This window comes from Myotis daubentonii, chromosome 5 (genome assembly GCF_963259705.1).
Source record: "Myotis daubentonii chromosome 5, mMyoDau2.1, whole genome shotgun sequence".
Classification (NCBI taxonomy): domain Eukaryota; kingdom Metazoa; phylum Chordata; class Mammalia; order Chiroptera; family Vespertilionidae; genus Myotis; species Myotis daubentonii.
The window spans coordinates 75,168,978-75,189,701 of NC_081844.1; the positions used below are offsets into that span (position 1 = coordinate 75,168,978).

Genomic DNA, 20,724 nt, shown 5'->3' on the forward strand with positions numbered 1-20,724 from the left:
CTTGACGATTACATTTCAAGGAGATGGCCCCAGGGTCTTTGAGAAAGACATTTCTATGTTGTGATACTGAAAAGAGGCTGGAAGAAGATTTATATCTCAAAGAGGCAGAGGGTGAATTTATAATTACAAGCTTTCTAAAGTAAATGCTATTTAAAAAGGGAGGTCAGGGCCTATAGTCAGGAAGAATTCTGTCTGAAGTTTAGTCAAGTTGAAGGCAAAATTAAGGACATCTTGGCCACTCATTGGTAGACCACTAGATTTTACCTGATGTGATCTAAAAGTACAAGTTCTTCCTCACAGGCAAATGATTTACAATCTTAAAATCTTTAAACTTTATTCTAAATGTTATTTACTAGTAGCCTGCTATATTAGATAATAGCATATAACAGGGAAGTCTCTGCAAGAAATTTTGCCATCTAAAGCTTACTAGATAATGATGATAGAGATACCTATTGAGTACTTAATCTATGCCAGACATTATTTTAAGCATGTTTCATAGAGCGCAGAGAGCAGTCCATGAGTTATTTTCCCAGAAGTCGTAACTTGCCCGAGGTCAGACCAGGAATGGAAGAACAGATCCCAAAACCAGGCCTGTGACTCCAGAGCCAAGATTTGACCCAAAATAGACATGCATGCGCACAAGCTGGAAGAATGACAGAGGAGCATGCAGGAGAGGTTCGTTTCTCTTTCTCTCCTTAAGTAATTGAAACGTCCCCAGAAGCCAGGCCTACCTCCACACCACTTTAACAACTCCTACATGAGCCTTCGTTATGTCCTGTTCCTTGAATGGGAGAAGCAGGTGGCAAAGGCCTTCATTCATTCTCATTTACTGTGATCTCTCAGCAACACTCCGTTTATTTGTGCAGAGATATTAAGGTGACACAGTCTAGCCTTCTTGAGAATCCTTTTAGACTCCTACAATCATTTCACAAAGCGGGAGTGGTGGTGGGTGTTCTCCACCTGTCTCCCTGCTTGGATGATTACATCCATTACAGCTGGTAATTGTACGGCCTCCTTCAGTCATGGCACCACAGTACTGGACTGTGAGGCGCTACAGGCACTGCTTCAGGAAGGTGTGCAAGTGTCAAGGTATGTGCCAAATCGTGTATAATGCAGATGTATAAAGTCTTCGATTACATTTTACTTTTTGATCTAAAGAAACATTTAGAAACCTGGGAAATAATATGGAATGCTGAGAATTTTTCATTGGGGAATTAAAATTCTTTCAGAACATGTTTTGACCTCTCTTTGATTAACAACTAGTTTTGGGGGGCATGTGTTCATTAAAAATTAAGCGTAAATATTTTATTAGGTATCAGGCCCAGGCTACCCTCAGAAATCAGGCCATCTAGAAAAGCATGTGGTCAAATAAAGCAGCAAGTACAATCTGGTACAATTAGTGCAATGAGCACTTGTCCAAGTTACACAGCTGTTTATGAGTTTGTGTAATTAGTGCTTGTCTCCCACACCAGACAGTTAGCTCCAGGAGGGCAGGGACTATGTTTCTTTTAAAAATTGCTGTAGCAACTGACACATTTTAGAAACTCAGTGAATATTTTTAAATGAGTGAATCAGGTAGCCCAAATGTTTGGGAGGATTAGAGCAGTGATGGTTTGGTCAGAATATATTTGAACATAGATCTACTGACCTAAGAAACTGAACATAAGCCAATTAACATTGAACACTGTGTAATGGCCCTTCTTCTTTTTGTTGGAAGGTCATCAAACATTAGCTTCTTACAAACAGCATTCCAAATTTCCCTGAAGGTTACTATAGGGACATTCATGAGGATCACTAAAAATTGTTATGTAGTCAAAGTCCATAATCACAGGAGTATATGTCATTCTTTATAGAAAATATCATGTTTATCCTCGTCCTTATCTGCCCCATTCTTAGACCTGCTAGTGAATGACATGATGTTTATGCAGCATTAGATAAGCTCATGAGTTTTCATGAGGTAAAATGGCTGGTTGCTGGAATTGTGGGAGAACAGAAATAAAAAAATCAGCTGCAACAACAACCAAGGAAATCTTTTACTTTAGCGTTAGCACCTTTAGTTACATAGGAATCTACTTGGGATTTGAAATGTTTCATAACTGGAATACAACCCATGAATTAAAAAGCAAATTATTTTCTTTTTCTTTCATGTGGAAAGTGAGGTGTAATTTTATGCATGGTCAGTGCCATCATACAGTCCATACATTCCCTCCGATTGATACAATGTGTTCATTAAGTCTTACAAACTTGTATGGCAACCTTTACATTTTGTTTTGCAAACATCTTGAAAGCCTAGTTTGGAAGTGATACCTCTCTCCTTCCTATTGTTCGTTATTAGTTATGGTGTGATAAATTAAACCACCAGTGAGGGGTAAATTATATCAGTATTACATGAAAAAAGATGTGTGCTGCTTGCAAAGTGGCAACTTGACAAGCTCTTTAAATTCTTCTTTGCCTCTTCCCTACAATAAATTATGAGTAGACAAAAAGTTTAAGGAAATAGTGAATGCAAAAATTTACTGAACAGTTTACCAAAAACTTTTAAATATCTACAAGGGAAGTGAATTGAATAGGTTTCGACAATCATCCACTATTATCCTAACTATAGATCAGGATACATCTATGTGACCATTGCCTGAATGTCCTTCTATCAGGCAAATTGATGAGCAGTCACGTTCAATTATCATTAGTAGTTTTTTTATAAGGGTTTTTTAAATTCTCACTAGGTAATTTAAAATAAGGTTTATGGGTTTATTTAACTAAAAGTGATTATGTACTATGTGCTATATAACATTATAAACTGAAATCTGATAAGCTTAGTAATTTCTTTCTGACTTTAAATCGCTTTGATATTTGCTCAGATAGCATTTGTCCAAAACATACCCTGCTGGGAAACCTAAGTCATGTGATTATTTTATGTTACCTGAAAGTATTTGTAAACTGTAGAGAGTATACTATTGAGAACACTTGATCATACACTATAAAATCTAGAAGCTATTTTCTGTGTTGTCTGACAGATTTTTTTTTAAACTAAAATAACTATCAAAATGCAACGTAGTAGGAAGAAAAGTACCAGTTATAATGGTACTAATTGCCCATGTGAGACTGGATTCCAACCAAGACTGAACTAGCTAATCAAACACCAGCACATCATGAAGATCATTAGCGGACGACTGAAATTAAAGCGTAGCAGTTTATCAGATCGTTTTCAACAGGATTCCTTTGGTCACAAGTGACAGAGCCACAGCTCATCTCCCTGAAACAGAAGAGGAACTTTCCTAGGACACCAGAAAGTCCAGCTCAGTGCTCTCCCCAGCGCTGTCTTTTCCATGTCACTTCTCTGCCCGGTTTGGGCGGCAAGGTTTGCTTTTCTTTCTGTGGGATTACAGTGTGCAACATGTGACCCAGCAAAGGGAACCATTTATTGCTACCATGAGAGAGGTCTTGCCCATGAAGGAAGCTAACCTGGATTAAATTTTATAACAAAGTATATTAATTGGCCAGACTTTGATTTGTATCCCTATTTAGGTGAGGACCATGTGAAATAAAAAGAAAGTGATTTTTTTTCACCATCTTAATAATTTTTAAGTATACAGTTCAGTATTGTCAATTATATTCACTACTAGGGGCCTGGTGCACAAAATTCGTGCACTGGGTGTGTGTGTGTGGGGGGGGGTGTCCCTCAGCCCAGCCTGCCTCCTCTCACATACTGGGAGCCCTCAGGCGTTGACCCCCATCACCCTCCAATTGCAGGATCGGCCCCTTGCCCAGGCCTGACGCCTCTGACAGAGGCGTCAGGCCTGGGCAGGGGACCCTCATTTCCCCCCATCACTGGTTCTGCCCCCAGCCCAGGCCTGATGCCTCTGGCCCAGGCATCAGGCCTGGGCAGGGGACCCCCAGACCCCTCCGATTGCTGGCTCTGCCCCTTGCCCAGGCCTGATGCCTCAGCCAGAGGCGTAGACCCCCATCACCCTCTGATCACCTGATTGGCCCCTTGCCCAGGCCTGACGCCTCCGCCAGAGGTGTCAGGCTTGGACAGGGGACCCCCATCTCCCCCCAATCACTGGCTCTGGCCCCCGCCCAGGCCTGAGGCCTCTGGCCCAGGAATCATGCCTGGGCAGGGGACCCCCATCTCCCTCTGATCGCTTGCTCCACCCCCCGCCCAAGCCTGACGCCTCTGACCCAGGCTTCAGGCCTGGGCAAGGGGACCATCATATCCCCCCAATCCCCGGCTCAGCCCCCCGCCCAGGCCTGATGCCTCGGCCAGAGGAATTGACCCTCATCACCTTCCGATCACCAGTCACCAGATCGGCCCCTTGACCAGGCCTGAGGCCTCCGGCAGAGGTGTCAGGCCTGGGCAGGGGACCCCCAGCTCCCCGCAGTTGCAGGCTCCGCCCCTGCCCAGGCCTAACGCCTCTGGCTGAGGCATCCGGCTCGGGCAGCGGGGACCCGCAGCTGCAGCGGCCCCGCGATCGTGGGCTCCGCTTTAGGCCCAGGCAAGGGACCCCTAGCTCCCGGGACTGCCAGCTTCGACCGTGTCCAGCTCCCATCGCTGGCTCCACCCCTACTTCCTGCTATCACTGGCCAGGGCGGCAAAGGCGCCTGATTGTCCAGTCATGGCTGGGGGGCAGGGCAAAGGCGGCCCCAGGGCCGCCTTTGCCCTGCCCCCCAGCTCTTAGCTCCCCCCTGGGTTTCCGATCACTGTCAGTGGGCTTCTTCCTGCTTTCCCTTTCGCCTCCCTGCATTGTGCCTACATATGCAAATTAACCGCCATCTTGTTGGCAGTTAACTGCCAATCTTAGTTGGCAGTTAACTGCCAATCATAGTTGGCAGTTAACTGCCAATCATAGTTGGCAGTTAATTTGCATACAGCCCTGATTAGCCAATGAAAAGCGTATTGTCGTACGCCAATTACCATTTTTCTCTTTTATTAGTGTAGATGTTGTGCAACAGATCTCTCGAACTTGTGTTTCATCTTGCAAAACTGAAGTCTGTGCCCATTAAACAACTCTCCATTCCCCTACCCCCAGCCCCTGGAAAATACCATTCTACTTTCTGTTTGTATGAGTTTCTGTACTTTACTTATTTATATATTTTTAAAATATTTTATTTATTTCAGAGGGGTAAGAAGAGAGACTTAGAAATATCAATGATGAAAGAGTGTCATTGATCGGCCGCCTCCTGCATGCCCCACACTGGGAATCAAGCTCACAGCCGGCATGTGCCCTGACCAGGAAACAAACCGTGACCTCCTGGCTCATAGTGTGACTCTCAACCAATGAGCCATGCCTGCTGGGCTGAGTTTCCCTACTGCAGAGAAGTGGCGTCATACAGCAGTGGTCTTTTTGTGACAGGCCTATTTCACTTGGTGTAATGTCCTCAAGGGTCATCTCTGTTGTAGCACATGGCAAGATTTCAAAAGGAAGACATTTAAAAAGATTTTTGATTTACTTTAAAGAGATATCCAAGAACATAAATGTCCCCACGCAACTAAAATTCATAAAACAAACATGAAGTTTATGGGACTGAAACTAACTGGACAATACAATCCTCACTTTTCAGTTTTTTAAACTCAAATTATTCAAAGCCCTGTGGTTACAAAAATAAAATTAAAATCACACCTACAGTCTTTGGACTACAAGTTTTCAATACCTGATGCTTTTAAGTATACTTTGAGGTGATTTCTTTAAAAAAAAAAAAAAAAAGACGAAGTATTTAATTTTTAAATTTTCTGCATATAGTTTTAATTCAACTTTTATTTTTAGATAATTATTGATTCACATGCAGTTGTAAAAAAGTAATGCAAAAACATCCCATGTACCCCTTAGCTAGTTTCCCCCAATGGCAAAATCTTGCAAAAACAGTACTTGAAGACCTGACTGGTTTGGCTCATATATAGAGCATTGGCCTGCGGACTGAAAGGTCCCAGGTTCGAGTCCAGTCAAGGGCATGTACCTTGGTTGCGGGCACATCCCCAGTAGGAGGTGTGCAGGAGGCAGCTGATTGATGTTTCTCTCTCATCGATGTTTCTAAATCTCTATCCCTCTCCCTTCTTCTCTGTAAAAATTCAATAAAATATTTTTTTTTTTAAAAAGAGTACTTAAATATCACAGTCAGGATATTGACATTGATATATTCACTTGGTCTCATTCAGTTTTCCTCAGTTTTACTTGTACGTATATGTGTGTATATGCACACATACATGTATTTAGCTCCACACAATTTTATTACATGCTGTACAGTAAAATTTTAAAGTATAATTTCTGAATTAGATCTGGCTATTTCCAAGGTGCTATTATATTTCTAAATCTCAGTAGCAAATAATGCTTTCAATTTTATGTGACAAATTATCCAAGCTATACCCTTTGACATTTTTATTCTCTCTATAATTGTGGAATGATATAAGTGTATTTCTCTTTAATATTTATATTAGATACTGTTTTAATTGTGTCATTATCATCAGACACACCTTATGAACTTAACTATTAATATTTGAAGACAAGAACTGAGGAAGACTAATAGTTTTAATTTTAAAATTCACTATTTTGCTTAGAGCCATTATATAAATACTGATTTTAAAGAAAAAAGATCATTAGGCATTTGCATTAAGGGCAATAAAACTCTTCATGTAGTTATGTAATAATGCATAATTAAATCATAGAGAATGAAATGATATTAAATATTTGTAAGACAAATTAACTAACCCTGAGGTACAAATGCACCATTATATTTTATACCTCTCTAATGATTTACTTCCTTGTTTACCTTCATTAATTATTCACATTTACAGTCTGTACTTCCTAGAACAAGAATCCCTCCTTTTCTCAAATCTTTTTAAGTTAGGGGGTTCTTTCTTTTGAGGAAAAATGAGTAACATAATGGGAACAGAATAACTTGCACTAAATTGAAACAGCTCCTTTACACAAATAAATGAATGAAATATTCTCCTTAACAGAAAAAAAATTAAGCAATTGTGAAAGATATTTGCAAATAGCTTTCCAATCATGGCTTGGCCTCTTATTTTCTCTTCATTTGAGCAGAGATATCAATGATGTCAATTCAGTTTTTTAGTCTTTAATTGATGACCTGACGTCAAATGATGGCTATACTGAGCATATTCCAATTATTTTCTGAGGAAAACTTCATCATGACCATTTTTATTTACACATTCAGGCAATACCTACACTAATAATAATAGTAAAAACAAATAACAACTACAATAATAATAATAGCTAACTCTTACAACTCAAATAGCAGTTACTACATACCAAATGCTCTTCGAAGTCCTGAATTGTTTCTCTAATCCGTTGTACTATTTTCTTTAAATCTACACTTTTGCATGTTTTTCCTTTAAAATATGCTTGTTTCAGTATACCATATAACATTTCCCAAAGTTATCTATGTTGCATGCATGAAGCTCTATAGTCCATATTTTAGTATTACTTTCATCCTGTACTCTTTATTTCTATTCCAATTTTTAGCTTTCCTAATTTTCATTTTTTTCTATCTGAGCTTTCCACAGTGTCTATTTTTTCTTCTGTTTTTTTTTTTTCATATCTGTGGTAGTTTATTTTTTATTCTTTCTTTACTTCTTAGTTCTGTGAGTTAGCATTACATCTTACCATCACATCCTTGAGGTCCTGTATTTCTTCGTTGTTGTTTTCAAAGGTAGAGGAAAGTGCTTCTTATCTATATACTAGAGGCCCAGTGCATGAAAATTCATGCACTCAGGGTGGGGGATCTCTCAGCCCAGCCTGCACACTCTCACAATCCGGGACCCCTCGGGTAGGGTCAAGTCCCATTGCAGCATGGCTCCAGTTCCCTGGAGCCTGCGGGCCAGGGGTAGAAACCAAGATTCCCAGATCGCAGTATGGCTCTGGTTCCCCAGAGCCTGCAGGCAGGGGGCAGGTGGTGGGACCCAGAGGCCAGTCTGATCACAGCATGGCTCCAGTTCCCCAGGGCCCAGAGCTCCCTGTCACCGCTATTCCCCAGCCAGGGCTCAGAGCTCCCTCTTGCCTGGGAGTGGTGGGGAAGGGAGCTCTGGGCCCCAGCCAGGGCGCAGCAGAACTCTGGGTCTCCTGCGATCAGGGGCATGACCAGCCTTCAAACCTGGGGCCCAGAGCTCCCTGTCACCACCGCACCAACCAGGACCCAGGACTGACTCCCTCCACACCAGCTGGGACCCAGGACTGACTACCACCGTGATGGCCAGGACCCAGCACTGTCTCCCGCTGTGCCGGCCGGGACCCTAGCTTGTGTTCGGTCGTCCATCCAGTCGTTTAGGTCATGACAGCCCCTGGCTTTTTATATATTAAGATATGAGAGCCTAAGTGACCAAACGACCGGTCGACTGGTTGCTGTAACACCCACTGACCACCAGGGGGTAGATACTCAATGCAGGAGCTGACCCTGGTGGTCAGTGCGCTCCCACAGCTCATCTCCTGCAGCTGGCCAATCTCCTGCGATCCCTCCCCCCAGCCAGCCAACTTCCCGCAGCCCCTACCCAATGCTGGCCAGCCAACCTCCGGCTGTCCCTCCCCACCTGGCCAACTTCCTACGGTCCCTCCCCCCCGGCCAGCCAACCTCCCACAGTCCCTACCCACGGCCGGCCCCCTCAATGGGCCCTGATGGGGGTGGGGGGCTGGCTGGCCAACCTCCCACGGCCCCTCCCCCCAACCATCTGCCCCCTCCACCCCCCAAATCGGCCCCGATCACTGGCCAGGCTGAGGGACCCCACCCGTGCACAAATTCGTGCACTGGGTCTCTAGTGTATTATAAAATAGTTGCTTAATGTTTTCCTCAGTTCCACAGCTATGGATTTTTGTTTTTTTGTGGGGGCTTTTTTGGGGGGAGGTGTGGGGGATGAAGGCTAGTTTTTCATCTAGTTTTTGTTTTTTTAAAATAGAAATTGTGTGTGAGTGCTATATTCTTTCCGTCTTTTTAGGAAATGTACTTATCTCTGGAAACATTACTTTCCCCTGGAAAGAAAGCCCTTCACCATAGGTTTGTTTTTTAATTATATCTATTGGGGTGACATTGGTTAATAAGATTATACAGGTTTTAAGTATACATTTCTATGATACATCACCTGTATATTGCATTGTATGCCCACCACCCAAGTCACATCTCTTTCTGTCACCATGGATTTCTTTGGGCAGAGATGTTACAGTTCTGGGCTTGCTCATCTGCACAAAGAAAAGGCATTGGTCCTCTCTGCTGTCTCAGATTAAACCTGCCTCATGAAAACATGGCTTAGCTGTTTAATTCTTTGCTTTCAGTGGCTCTTTCTCTTCTACTTCCCTTCTACTTCTCTGAAGCAAAACATTTCCACCAGGGGCTCATCTACCAGCCCCGGTCAGCTTAGTTCCTGCTCCCGCAGTTACATACATAGAACCGGTTCTATGCCCTCCATTGCCAGGCAGGGTATTTCCCCTGCTTACTTTGAGATCTGCTGTCCTTGAACCCTTTTGCCACTGACATTGCTCTGCTTGGCCTTTTGTCTCCACTTGCTTCCAGATGATCCTGCTCAACCTCATCGACTTCTGGAAATTCTACACATATTTTAGTGACTACGTATTGTTCCATTCTCTTCCATTTTAAAGCTGGAGTTTGCTGTATTTTATTTTTAACATTCCCTATGTCTTTTTTAAACTAGCCTTTTTTGAGGTATAATTTACACTCTACAAATTCTAAGTATTTAATAATCCTAAGTAAAATTATACAGTGTGCAACCAGTGCCACAGTCTAGATTTTGAATTTTGCATTGCTCCAAAAGTCGCCTTGTGCCTTGTTACAGTCAACCCCCCCCCCTTACTGTTTCTTTTAAGATTTTAATTGCTGGAGTTCAAGGTCCTTAATTTGCATGGCTGTGATCATTCCATAAATTACTTCTGCTATGTTTTCATTAGTAATAAATCTAAGGGGGAAATGGAAGTTTAATCTAGTAGAAGATTAATAACATACAACTATATTTTGGCATTTATTCTTCCACTTCGGATTTTTCTAATAAGTTTTTTATAGCTTCTCAGATCATTTCCTTCCCAGAGGGTGAGATTTTGAGTGATGGATGCACTTACAGCTCTGGGGTCAGTCAGGACACATTGATGTTCATTGCTGCTGTGATTTTGTTACTGTGACAGGATTTCCCCTTTCAGGCTAAGGCTCTGAGGGTACCATGACATCACTTGAAAATTCTATAAAGGAGAGGAAACCAACTTAAATTAGCGGTCCTGAATTATTTCACATAAGTAATATACTTTTAAAAGTAAATTTTACACTTTAAAACAATATGCTACATGCAAAATTTAGCAGCAAAACTGGCTGCTTATTCTAGCTTTAGTCATAATGTCATTCTCATTAGACCTTTGGTTAAATCTCTTAGCCCTCTTGAACCTTGGTTTTCTGAAATCTCTACAGTAAGTTATCTTTCTTTTAGCAAAATGTTGAGGACTTTTGTTAGCAGAAGGTGCCTTGATGGCATGTTAGGTATGTCGAATTACTGAGTGTATGTGCTCAAATGATAACTTCCCAGGCATTTCCAGAAGTGAACAACGATGAAGCGAAGGGTGCCACCCTCGTTCTTTGAAAACTCCCAGCTAAAATAGCAATCTCAGGAGCAGGTTGGCAAATCCCTGAACTATTGTTCATACAGCTATCATTTAGGAAGTGTTTTCTGTGAGCCACACACAATGCTAAGCATTGTATATATTATTTTCTTTTTGAGAAACATTTTACTATACATTGAGGTAGTTGGCATTTTCCCTTTTGTAAATAAGGAGACTGAGATTTAGACAGACTGGCTAAGAAGTGGATTAGGAACTGTGGAGCCAGTACTCAAATCCAAATCTGGCTGACTCCATAGCCAGATTCATCTGTAACATTTTCATGTCTATCCTGTATAGCTTAGAGCCCCATATATATAAAAGTAGAAGATTTGTATATGCTGTATGCTTCCCAATGGAAAATGTAACATAAATTCAAGATGTTCTCATTATTTCTGTACCTCCTGAAGTATGTAGTAATATGTTATTTTTTTAAATATATATTTTTATTGATTTCAGAGAGGAAGGGAGAGGGAGGGAGAGAGATAGAAACATCAATGATGAGAGAGCATTATTAATCGGCTGCTTTCTGCACGCCCCCTATTGGGGATGGAGCCCTTGACTGGAATCAAACCCGGGACCCTTCAGTCCGCAGGCTGACCCTCTATCCACTGAGCCAAACCAGCTAGGGCTGTAATGTGTTATTTTTAAGGATTGCCCCATCTCTGTCTTGGTCTGTTTGTAATATTTCTACAAAGGAATACATTAGAAAGATAAGCACTATAGAGACAGCTTGGGTTATAAATGATGAGTAATGCAAGTTAGTTAAATATTTCAATACTAAGACATTATTTGTTCTATTACAAAATGTCCTCTTTATCAAGTTGTGCAACGTTAGTCATATTGGTATCACTAAAAGAGCTGGATAAGTCTGCAGTTTAACAGTTTACCTGTGAGCAATGTTTCCTTTTCCTTAGTAATGTAAAGCATGCCTTAAGAAAGAATAGTTCCAGATAGTCAATACTTTTTAGAGGTGGTATAAATAGTAGACTATACGTGACCAGAAGGGGTTTTTTAACTTCCTTGTATAGAAAGAAAAAGTGTATATGGAAAATTACATAAAGTAAAATATTTTTTAAATTCAGGTAAAAATAATACTACAAAAATGAAGATATAACAGCCCACTGCAAGTTATGGATTTAATTTGATTTAACATAGATCATAGTTTCAAATAACAATTGGCATGCGTTTTCAGAAAAAGAAAAAAAAGATGAAACTGAATCAAATCAAAGTCTTGAATCAAATCCAAAATCCTTCTTGAAATATCTACAGTTCTAGTCTTCAAAGGCAAAGGATGTTGATTTGAAAAATCTGAGTATGGAAAAGCAACCAGATGAAATATTGAAGATAAAGAATCTGCTATGGTCTTGGCCTTATTTCTTTTAGGTCACCTTTTTTAGGAAAACTTTCTTTGTTCTCTCTCTCCACCCACATATTCACACACATTTATGTGCATACATATCAGAAAATCTACCTAATTCCACATGCATGTATATGTATACTTTTAAAATAAAGTATTTTATTAAGTGGAGTATAACAGACAAACATCTTAAGTAACAGTTCAATGAATGTTCACAAATTGAATGCATACCTTTGATGATGATGATGACCTAGATCAACAGTAACAGCACTCTGTAGCTCCCAGCTCCCTCTCTTGATCTTTGATCACTGTTCTAATAGCTAATTGCATAGGTTAGCTTTACCTGTTTCTGACTATCATATAAATAGAATCAAGCAAATGTATTTCTTTGTATATGGCTTCTTTCGCTTGTTTGTGAGATTTGCCCACATCGTTGTGAATCATAGTGTTTCATTTTTTTAAATGGATGTATTGTTTTCTATTAAATGAATATATTACATTTGTCTATTCTACTCTTTTTTTTTTGTCTATTCTACTCTTGATGTACATTTGGGTTGCTTTCAGCTTGAGGGTATTTTGAATAATGTTATATGAAAATTCTTTTATATGTTTAGGTGTATGAATGTATGCACTTTTATCAGACATATATCTAAGAATAGAATAACCGAGTTTCAGGATGTATATGGTCATTTTAGTTGATACAGTTTTCCACAGTGGTTGAACCAAGTTCCATTCTCACCAACCACATATGAAAGTTCCAAATCTTGATAGTGCATTATCAGTATGTTCAGTTGTAGGCATTCTTTTAAGTCCATAATGTTATCTCATTGTGACTTTAAATTGCATTACTCTAATGATGAATGAACTAGGGAATGTATTTGTATGTTTATTGGCTATTTGCATATTATCTTTTATGAACTGCTCATTCAGATTTTTTTCTCATTTTTAATTGGGTTTCTCCTTTTTTACTAATTTGTATGGGTTCATTACATATTCTGGGTTTTAGTCCTTTTTGGTAAGATCTATTAAAAATGTTTTCCCACTGTCTAGTTTTCCTTTTATGATCTCTCTTTTTTTAAATAATTATTTCAGAGAGGAAGTGGGAGAGAGAGACATCAATGATGAGAGTAAATCATCAATTGGCTGCCTCCTGTACACCCCCCAATGGCAATTGAGCCTACAACCTGGGCATGTACCCTCACCTGGAATCAAACCGTGACCTTCTGGTTCATAGGTCAATGCTCAACCACTGAGCCATGCCAGTTTGGGCTCCTTTTATTATCTCTTAATGGTGTTTTTGAGGAACGGCGTTCTTAATTTTAATTCAGCCTAATTTATCCATCTGTTTTTATGATTAGTATCTTGTGTCATATATAAGAAATCTTCACCTAACCAAAAGTCATACAGATATTTTCTCATGTTAACTTTTAGGAATTGAATTATTTTGCCTTTGATAGATTAACAATTCATCTGAAATGGATTTTTTAAAATTGTGGAATGTAGGGGCTCAGTTTTTATTAGCTTCCATATGAATATTCAAGTGACCTTGTACTGTTTACTGAAAAGACTACCCTTTCTTCATTCTTCAGTGTCATATTTGTTATAAGTCAAATGCTAAGTCCTAAGTCATGTGTACGTTTGTTTATGGATTATTTTGGTCCTTTGTTCTATTTATCCTTGTACCAATATCATACTAACTTTTTATTTGTAGTATATATTTTTTAAAGATTATTCTGAGTATCCTTGACTTTTCATTTCTATATAAATTTCATAATCAACTTGTTAATATTAACAGCAACTTTTTATGATGAGTTTTGTACCAGAACTGCACTGAATCTCTATACCAATTAGGGAGAGTTGATGTCTCACAGTATATACTAAACAAACATTGTAAATATATTCCAGCCATATGTAAAGAGGATAATATATCGGGATCATGATGAGTTTAGTCAAGGAATAAAAGGTGGTTTCATACTCGAAAATCAACCAGTGCAAATCACCCGTACAGAAAAAAAAAATCCCCAAATCTTCTCAATGGGTGGAGAAAAAAACATTTGCTCACCATTAAAATTCATTCATGATAAAAAAACTCTTGGCAAACTAGAACTGGAAAGGAACTTCTTTAGTGTGTTAAAAAGAGATACTGAAAATTTCTTCTCTGACTCTGTGATTGGAACGAGGATTCTGCTATAGCACATTTTACTGAAGGACCTCGCCAGCAACAGGGAAACTAACTCAGACTTTTTACTTAGGAGCTGGCTTCTGCACAGTGACAGTACCAAAAGACAGAAGTCACTAATCTGAAAACTGGCACAGTGTCACTTCTGTGGTCTGCTAGTTAAAGTAGTCACAGAGGCACCCAGATTTAAGAGGAGGGGACACAGACCGCACCTTTCTATGGGAGGAGTGTCAAAGAATGTTCCACCACCCATCTGGCACAAGTTTTTACATGTCAGGAACTATTTATTTTTGCAATAGAATGTGAACTCTCACTTGGTTGGGATACCTTGAGCTCCAGTTTGATTGATTATAAAATTATGAGTCATTAATTTGCTTCATTGGGGCCTACTGTTTTTCAACATTGAATGTTGCTGTGGAGAATGCTGTGACAAGATTCATTCTTTTACTACTTAGAGCCAAAGTGGGTTCTATTTGTTTATTTTATTTTGTTTTTCTCTTGGCCTAATTGCACACATATATCTGCTTTTATTTTAAGGATAGTATGTCCCTCAGACATACTTGACACACATATTTTTATCTCCTTTAGCATATATTTAACAGTATTAAGTAGGTATACAAACTTTTAAATCTATATTAAATATATATATGGAGATATATGTTGTGTATATGTATATGTATGTGTGTTTCTATATGATGTATATGTACATACACACAGATATATATCTCCAAACTTTTAACCTATCTTTTATATTTCTATTATTTTGATAAATTTTCTTAAGTTTCTTCTTCCTGTGTTTGCCACAAATCTCTTTTTATGCTCCTTGTAATGTAACTATCAGTGGTTTTATTATCTTCTTTAAGCTCATTACTCCATTCCTTGAGTTCTTTTTTATGGAGGTTGTATTGTCTATTTGATAGATCGATAACTTTTACTTGCTTTGGATATGTATTCTTAAGTTTGAAGTATTTCTTTTCTCCTTATTCATTTATATAGTCACAGATTTCTCCTTCTCTTCCTTTACCTCCTTCTTAAGTACTTATCTTAATTGGGTGTGATGGAGAACTCTTTATTGATTGGTATAGGCAGTTTGAAGTGTGATCTCCTAATTCTACCTTTCCCTCATTTACCTGAAGTAGTGAGCTTGTTCTAGACTAACAGAGAGACTTTCTGGTACATAATGATGTCAAGCATGTCTAATTTTGGATATGATCCTTTAAATCAGTAGCATAGATCGATGTAGTTCCTGTCCCACCTTAATTTACCAAGAACTTATTCTATAAAAATGATATATCAGGATACTAAATAAAATTTACTTCAGCTTTGGGAGGGTGATATTGTCATTCCAAGCAACAGGACATTGGGTTCACAACTCAGTTGTACCCCCACAACCACCACCACCACCATATTTTGGAAAATCCATTCTCTCCACTGTGCCTCTCCCGCAGAGTTATCCATTATAGGGTTATGGATATATTAAATTCTTGTTTTCTTGGATACTTTAGGGTGATTTCAGAATGAGTAGAGGGACAAAGATCCTTTACTTCAAAATATATAACTAGAGGTTAGTTGGAAGTATGCATATGAATTGACAGGTTAGTTTGCAGTATTTGAGCATATGAATTTGACACTAAAAACTATGTTAAATTTTTATATATAAATTTGACAAGCCATTTTGTTCCAAAATACCATATAACTAATTTTATTAAATATTTAATTGACGTTTTAGTTTATTGCTTTATTTCTTTTAAAATTTAACGTACTGACTTCCTTTTGCTTTTCAGATGCAGCAACTGTTCCATGAAAATTATGAACACAATCGAAAGGGTTATATTCAAGACCTTCACAATAGCAAAATCCACGCAGCCATAACACTTCATCCCAACAAAAGGCCTGCCTACCAATACAGGCTTCATAATTACATGCTGAGCCGCAAAATTTCCGAACTTCGCTACCGCACCATCCAGCTCCACCGCGAGAGGGCGCTGATGAGCAAGCTCAGCGACAGTGAAGTGAGCAAAGAGGATCAGCAGCTGGGGGCGATGCCTTCCTTCAACCACTTCCAGCCTCGGGAGAGGGATGAGGTGATAGAATGGGAGTTCCTGACAGGAAAGCTCCTTTACTCAGCATCGGAGAACCAGCCCCCTCGACAGAGCATCAGCAGCATCCTCAGAACAGCACTGGATGACACCGTCCTGCAGGTGATGGAGATGATCAATGAGAATGCCAAGAGTAGGGGTCGCGTCATTGACTTCAAGGAAATCCAGTATGGCTACCGCAGGGTTGATCCTATGCATGGCGTGGAGTACATTTTGGATTTACTCCTCTTATACAAAAGACACAAGGGGAGAAAACTGACCGTGCCAGTGAGACGCCACGCCTATCTTCAGCAGCTGTTCAGCAAGCCTTTCTTCAGAGAAACTGAAGAGCTAGATGTCAACAGTCTTGTGGAGAGTATTAACCGCGACACTCAGTCACTTTCCTTTATATCTAACTCTTTAAAGATACTATCCTCTTTTCAAGGTGTCAAAGAAATGGGAGGCCACAATGAAAAGAAAATACACATTCTTGTTCCTCTCGTTGGAAGGTACGACATTTTCTTGAGGTTCATGGAGAGCTTTGAAAGGACTTGTCTTATCCCACAGCAGAACGTAAAGCTGGTCATCATCCTTTTCAGTGGGGATTCTGGCCAAGATTCCAGCAAGCATATTGAGCTGATAAAAGACTATCAGAACAAGTACCCGAGAGCAGAAATGACCCTGATCCCCATGAAGGGAGAGTTTTCCAGAGGCCTTGGTCTTGAAATGGCTTCTTCCCAGTTTGACAATGATACTTTGCTGCTATTCTGTGATGTTGACTTGATCTTCAGAGGAGACTTTCTCCAACGATGTAGAGACAATACAATTCAGGGACAACAGGTATACTACCCCATCATCTTTAGCCAGTATGATCCAAAGGTAACCAATGGGGGAAAGCCTCCCAGTGATGATGACTTTGTCTTCTCAAAGAAGACTGGATTTTGGAGAGACTATGGATATGGAATCACCTGTATTTATAAAAGTGATCTTCTGGGTGCAGGTGGATTTGATACCTCAATACAGGGCTGGGGACTGGAAGATGTGGATCTCTACAATAAAGTTATTCTCTCTGGCTTAAGGCCCTTCAGAAGTCAAGAAGTAGGAGTGGTGCATATTTTCCACCCAGTTCATTGTGACCCTAACTTGGACCCGAAGCAGTATAAGATGTGCTTAGGATCCAAGGCAAGCACTTTTGCCTCAACCATGCAACTGGCTGAACTCTGGTTGGAAAAACATTTGGGTGTCAGGTACAATCGAACTCTCTCCTGACAGTCCAGGCAACACATATTGCCTTTTTTAAAGGGGAGTTTACCTCATTGTTGGTGGTGTTATTTTTATTATTGTTATTTTTATTATTATAATTATTATTGTCATAATTTTATTTGTGTTGTCCTGGTCTTAAACAACTCTTGGTTGTCTTCCAAAGGGTGTTTGTTGACCTCAAGCAAGAAGAGTCTGCAATTCACTGATTTTTCAGATTTCTACTGAAGTCAATATGTATTACTTTTATATATCTTTATCTGGGATTGAGTTAAATTGTGGCAATCAAATGACTTTTGAAGTTCATTCATCATGAGAGACAGCTTAGAAGAATGTTCACTTGGGGCTTACAGATGCAATATCAACTTTTATTTTGTGTGTCAAATTCAATGTGATACAAATATTTACTGGTGAAAGGTACCACAAAAGTGCTTTATGCTTCCTATGGGGAAGGGACTCTGTAACATAAACTTGAGTTTTGTAATTTATACAAGGACTTAAATATATATACAATAATTTTCTTCATCTTTAGAATTTTTAAAGTAAATGAACACTTATGATTGTATGTTTATTTTTTAAAAAGAAGTTTTAAAAATTGAGGAGTTTTGTTCCACAAGCAACCGGTACTGGCTACCCTGGTCTTAAGAAAATTATATACTCCTCACAACTGTCTGCTATAAATGCGAATGAACTTTATTTTCTCAAGGAAATATGATTTAATTAAATATTCATGTACATTTTAGAAGCTTTATGAAACAATGTCTTTCATTTGCTGGCAAGAAGATAAAAATGACAGAACCTGGTTATTTATAATAAAACACAGGTATAACAGTATTCTTTTTCAAAAACACTGAGAAAAGTTGTGTTGTTTTCTTTTAGTCCTAGTCAATGTATTTCTTATAGTGGTTATAGTCACCAAAATGTGCTTGCTACACAGTCTGGAAAAGTAAATAAGAAATTATGGCATGCTATTTGTACGATTATGCTTTAAATCTGGCCTTCGTAAGTGATTAAAATGAGCAGTTTCTTTGTTCAATCATTTTCAGTCCAGGAGAAGCATTCCTTCCCAACCTCTTCAGCTTTGTTATCAACCTGAAACCACAGGAAGCAAAACTGCAAATAAAGGGGTGACTATTGTAAGAGCAGCCCCCTTGTAGAGATATCCCTAGGGTAAGGCACACTGGGTTCCTATAACTTTGGAGGACAAAGAAGCAGTGACTCAGAAAGCAGCAGGTGGTAGGAAAAGAAAGGTAGCTGGCTACATAATGTAAGGTGTACTGATGCCTTCATTCTACCATGTAAAACTCATCACCGTGGCCGAGATAGGGCTACCGATGTCAACTGGTTATTTGAGACTCATATTGATATGTTTTTCCTGCTTAAACAGATCTTCTCTTGGGTGGGAAGAGGTAAAGAGGAGAGACACAAAGTTTTTCTAGGTTCAGGTCTAGCTTGGGCTATTTCTTCCAGGACGAGACAGTCCTAGGTGAGGGCTCCCTGGGGCTGGTGGCACTATAGCCTCTCACCCAGGCAATACCAGCAGTTAGAAAATGGCTTCTTCGTCTTCTGGGCTTCCTCCTGGAAGAAGGAACTGCCCAGGGCCGATCTGAAAATGCGACTATGTGGCTGCTGACTAGAGATGGGCTCCAGCTTTCTTATGTGAAAAACAGAGGAACTTGGTAATTTACCTTTCCAGTGAACATTTATTCTCTTGGTTGGACTACCAGTCCACATGTGGGTATTTCATTTCTGTGGCTCCCCATCTATTAACTAGTCATAATGGTCTCCACTTTTAGATTTAGAACTATCTCAGCTCTAACAAAGTTGCTTTAGCCAAGTCTATGTGGGTGAAGTGACATAAATAGTCAAGCAATTCTGCGGTGGTGTTCATTGTGGACAGCTTGTGCTGTCAGCTGGCTGAGACCATATAGAAGGGCTGCTACTGGCATCTGGAATTCTGAGCACTTTTTTTTTCCTGCTGACTGAGGTCCAGAAAATAATATCAATATTCTGGGATCTGTCATAAGGATAAATTTAAAAGGACAATGCAAGTAAAATGGATAGTGTGGTGTTGAGTGGACAGCAGGTGATCAATAAGATGATGTTGAAGGTTGATGAAATTGATATTGGGGAACATTTAAACAGAACATCCATAGCTGACTAAATAAGGTAATGTCAGTAACATATGTTGTACTTCAGGTTGCGTTCACATTATGCTGCTTTTCAACCTTAGAGGAATTTTGAGCAATAAATACTAAACAGATTTTAAAAACACTCTTAATTTTACTAGTGTAATTCTAATAAAATTTCAGTCAGGAAATATTGCAGTGCAAGTGCTTAAAAAGTCACAGGAAATCATAATGCAAAATTTTAAACTAGAACTTAAATATACCCGTATTAACTTCAGTACAGTGTGTATGTTCAAATGAGACCTCTGAATCCCCTTGTTGCATCAGTATAATGTCACCAGGATAACGGGAGAATGCCATGTCATCCCTGGGCAGCTGCCTCATGACTATGACTTGGGGTGTTTTAAAGGAGGCCTTTATATTTAATCCTCTGTAAAACTCTGTTATTTCAGTTATCTACGTTAAAGAAAAGAGCAGACCCTGATTTCTTCATTAATAAAATCACTAATAATTTCTACTTAGTAATAGATCCTCCCAAATAACTATCTTTACTGCATGTTAACATATATACTGTTCAGTAATATAAAACCTGCAACAGAGCTAAGTTGTGCTATGTAAAAAATAAGCTATTAAAGGAAGGGTTTGTGAAGACCAGAGCAGAGGTCCATTCTGAATTGTTGAACCTGTCAAGTTTTTTAACATCAAAAAGTGCCATTAATTCCTTTCTAATGAATATGACATTATGAAGATTATATGTTACAGTTCAGGGAGTGCCATCATGTCTGTTGTAATATTAAGCAACTAGGGGCCCGGTGCACGAAATTCGTGCACTGGGTGTGTGTGTGGGGGGTGTCCCTCAGCCCAGCCTGCCCCCTCTCACATACTGGGAGCCCTCAGGCATTGATCCCCATCACCCTCCAATCGCAGGATCGGCCCCTTGCCCAGGCCTGATGCCTCTGACAGAGGCGTAGACCCCCATCACCCTCCGATTGCCTGATTGGCCCCTTGCCCAGGCCTGACGCCTCCACCAGAGGTGTCAGGCTTGGACAGGGGACCCCCATCTCCCCCCGATCACTGGCTCTGACCCCTGCCCAGGCCTGAGGCCTCTGGCCCAGGAATC

At 39.7% G+C, this 20,724-nt stretch overlaps 1 protein-coding gene across 1 annotated transcript in view; it reads left to right on the top strand.

Moving 5' to 3' along the window:
- Positions 1-18,325, top strand: part of CHSY3 (chondroitin sulfate synthase 3) — a 246,357-nt gene extending 228,032 nt beyond the window's left edge. The window contains exon 3 of the mRNA XM_059698275.1: positions 15,922-18,325. Coding sequence (XP_059554258.1) covers positions 15,922-17,484 — 1,563 coding nt within the window. The 3' untranslated portion in view covers positions 17,485-18,325. The remainder of the gene's footprint in view (positions 1-15,921) is intronic.
- The last annotated feature ends 2,399 nt before the right edge of the window (positions 18,326-20,724 follow it).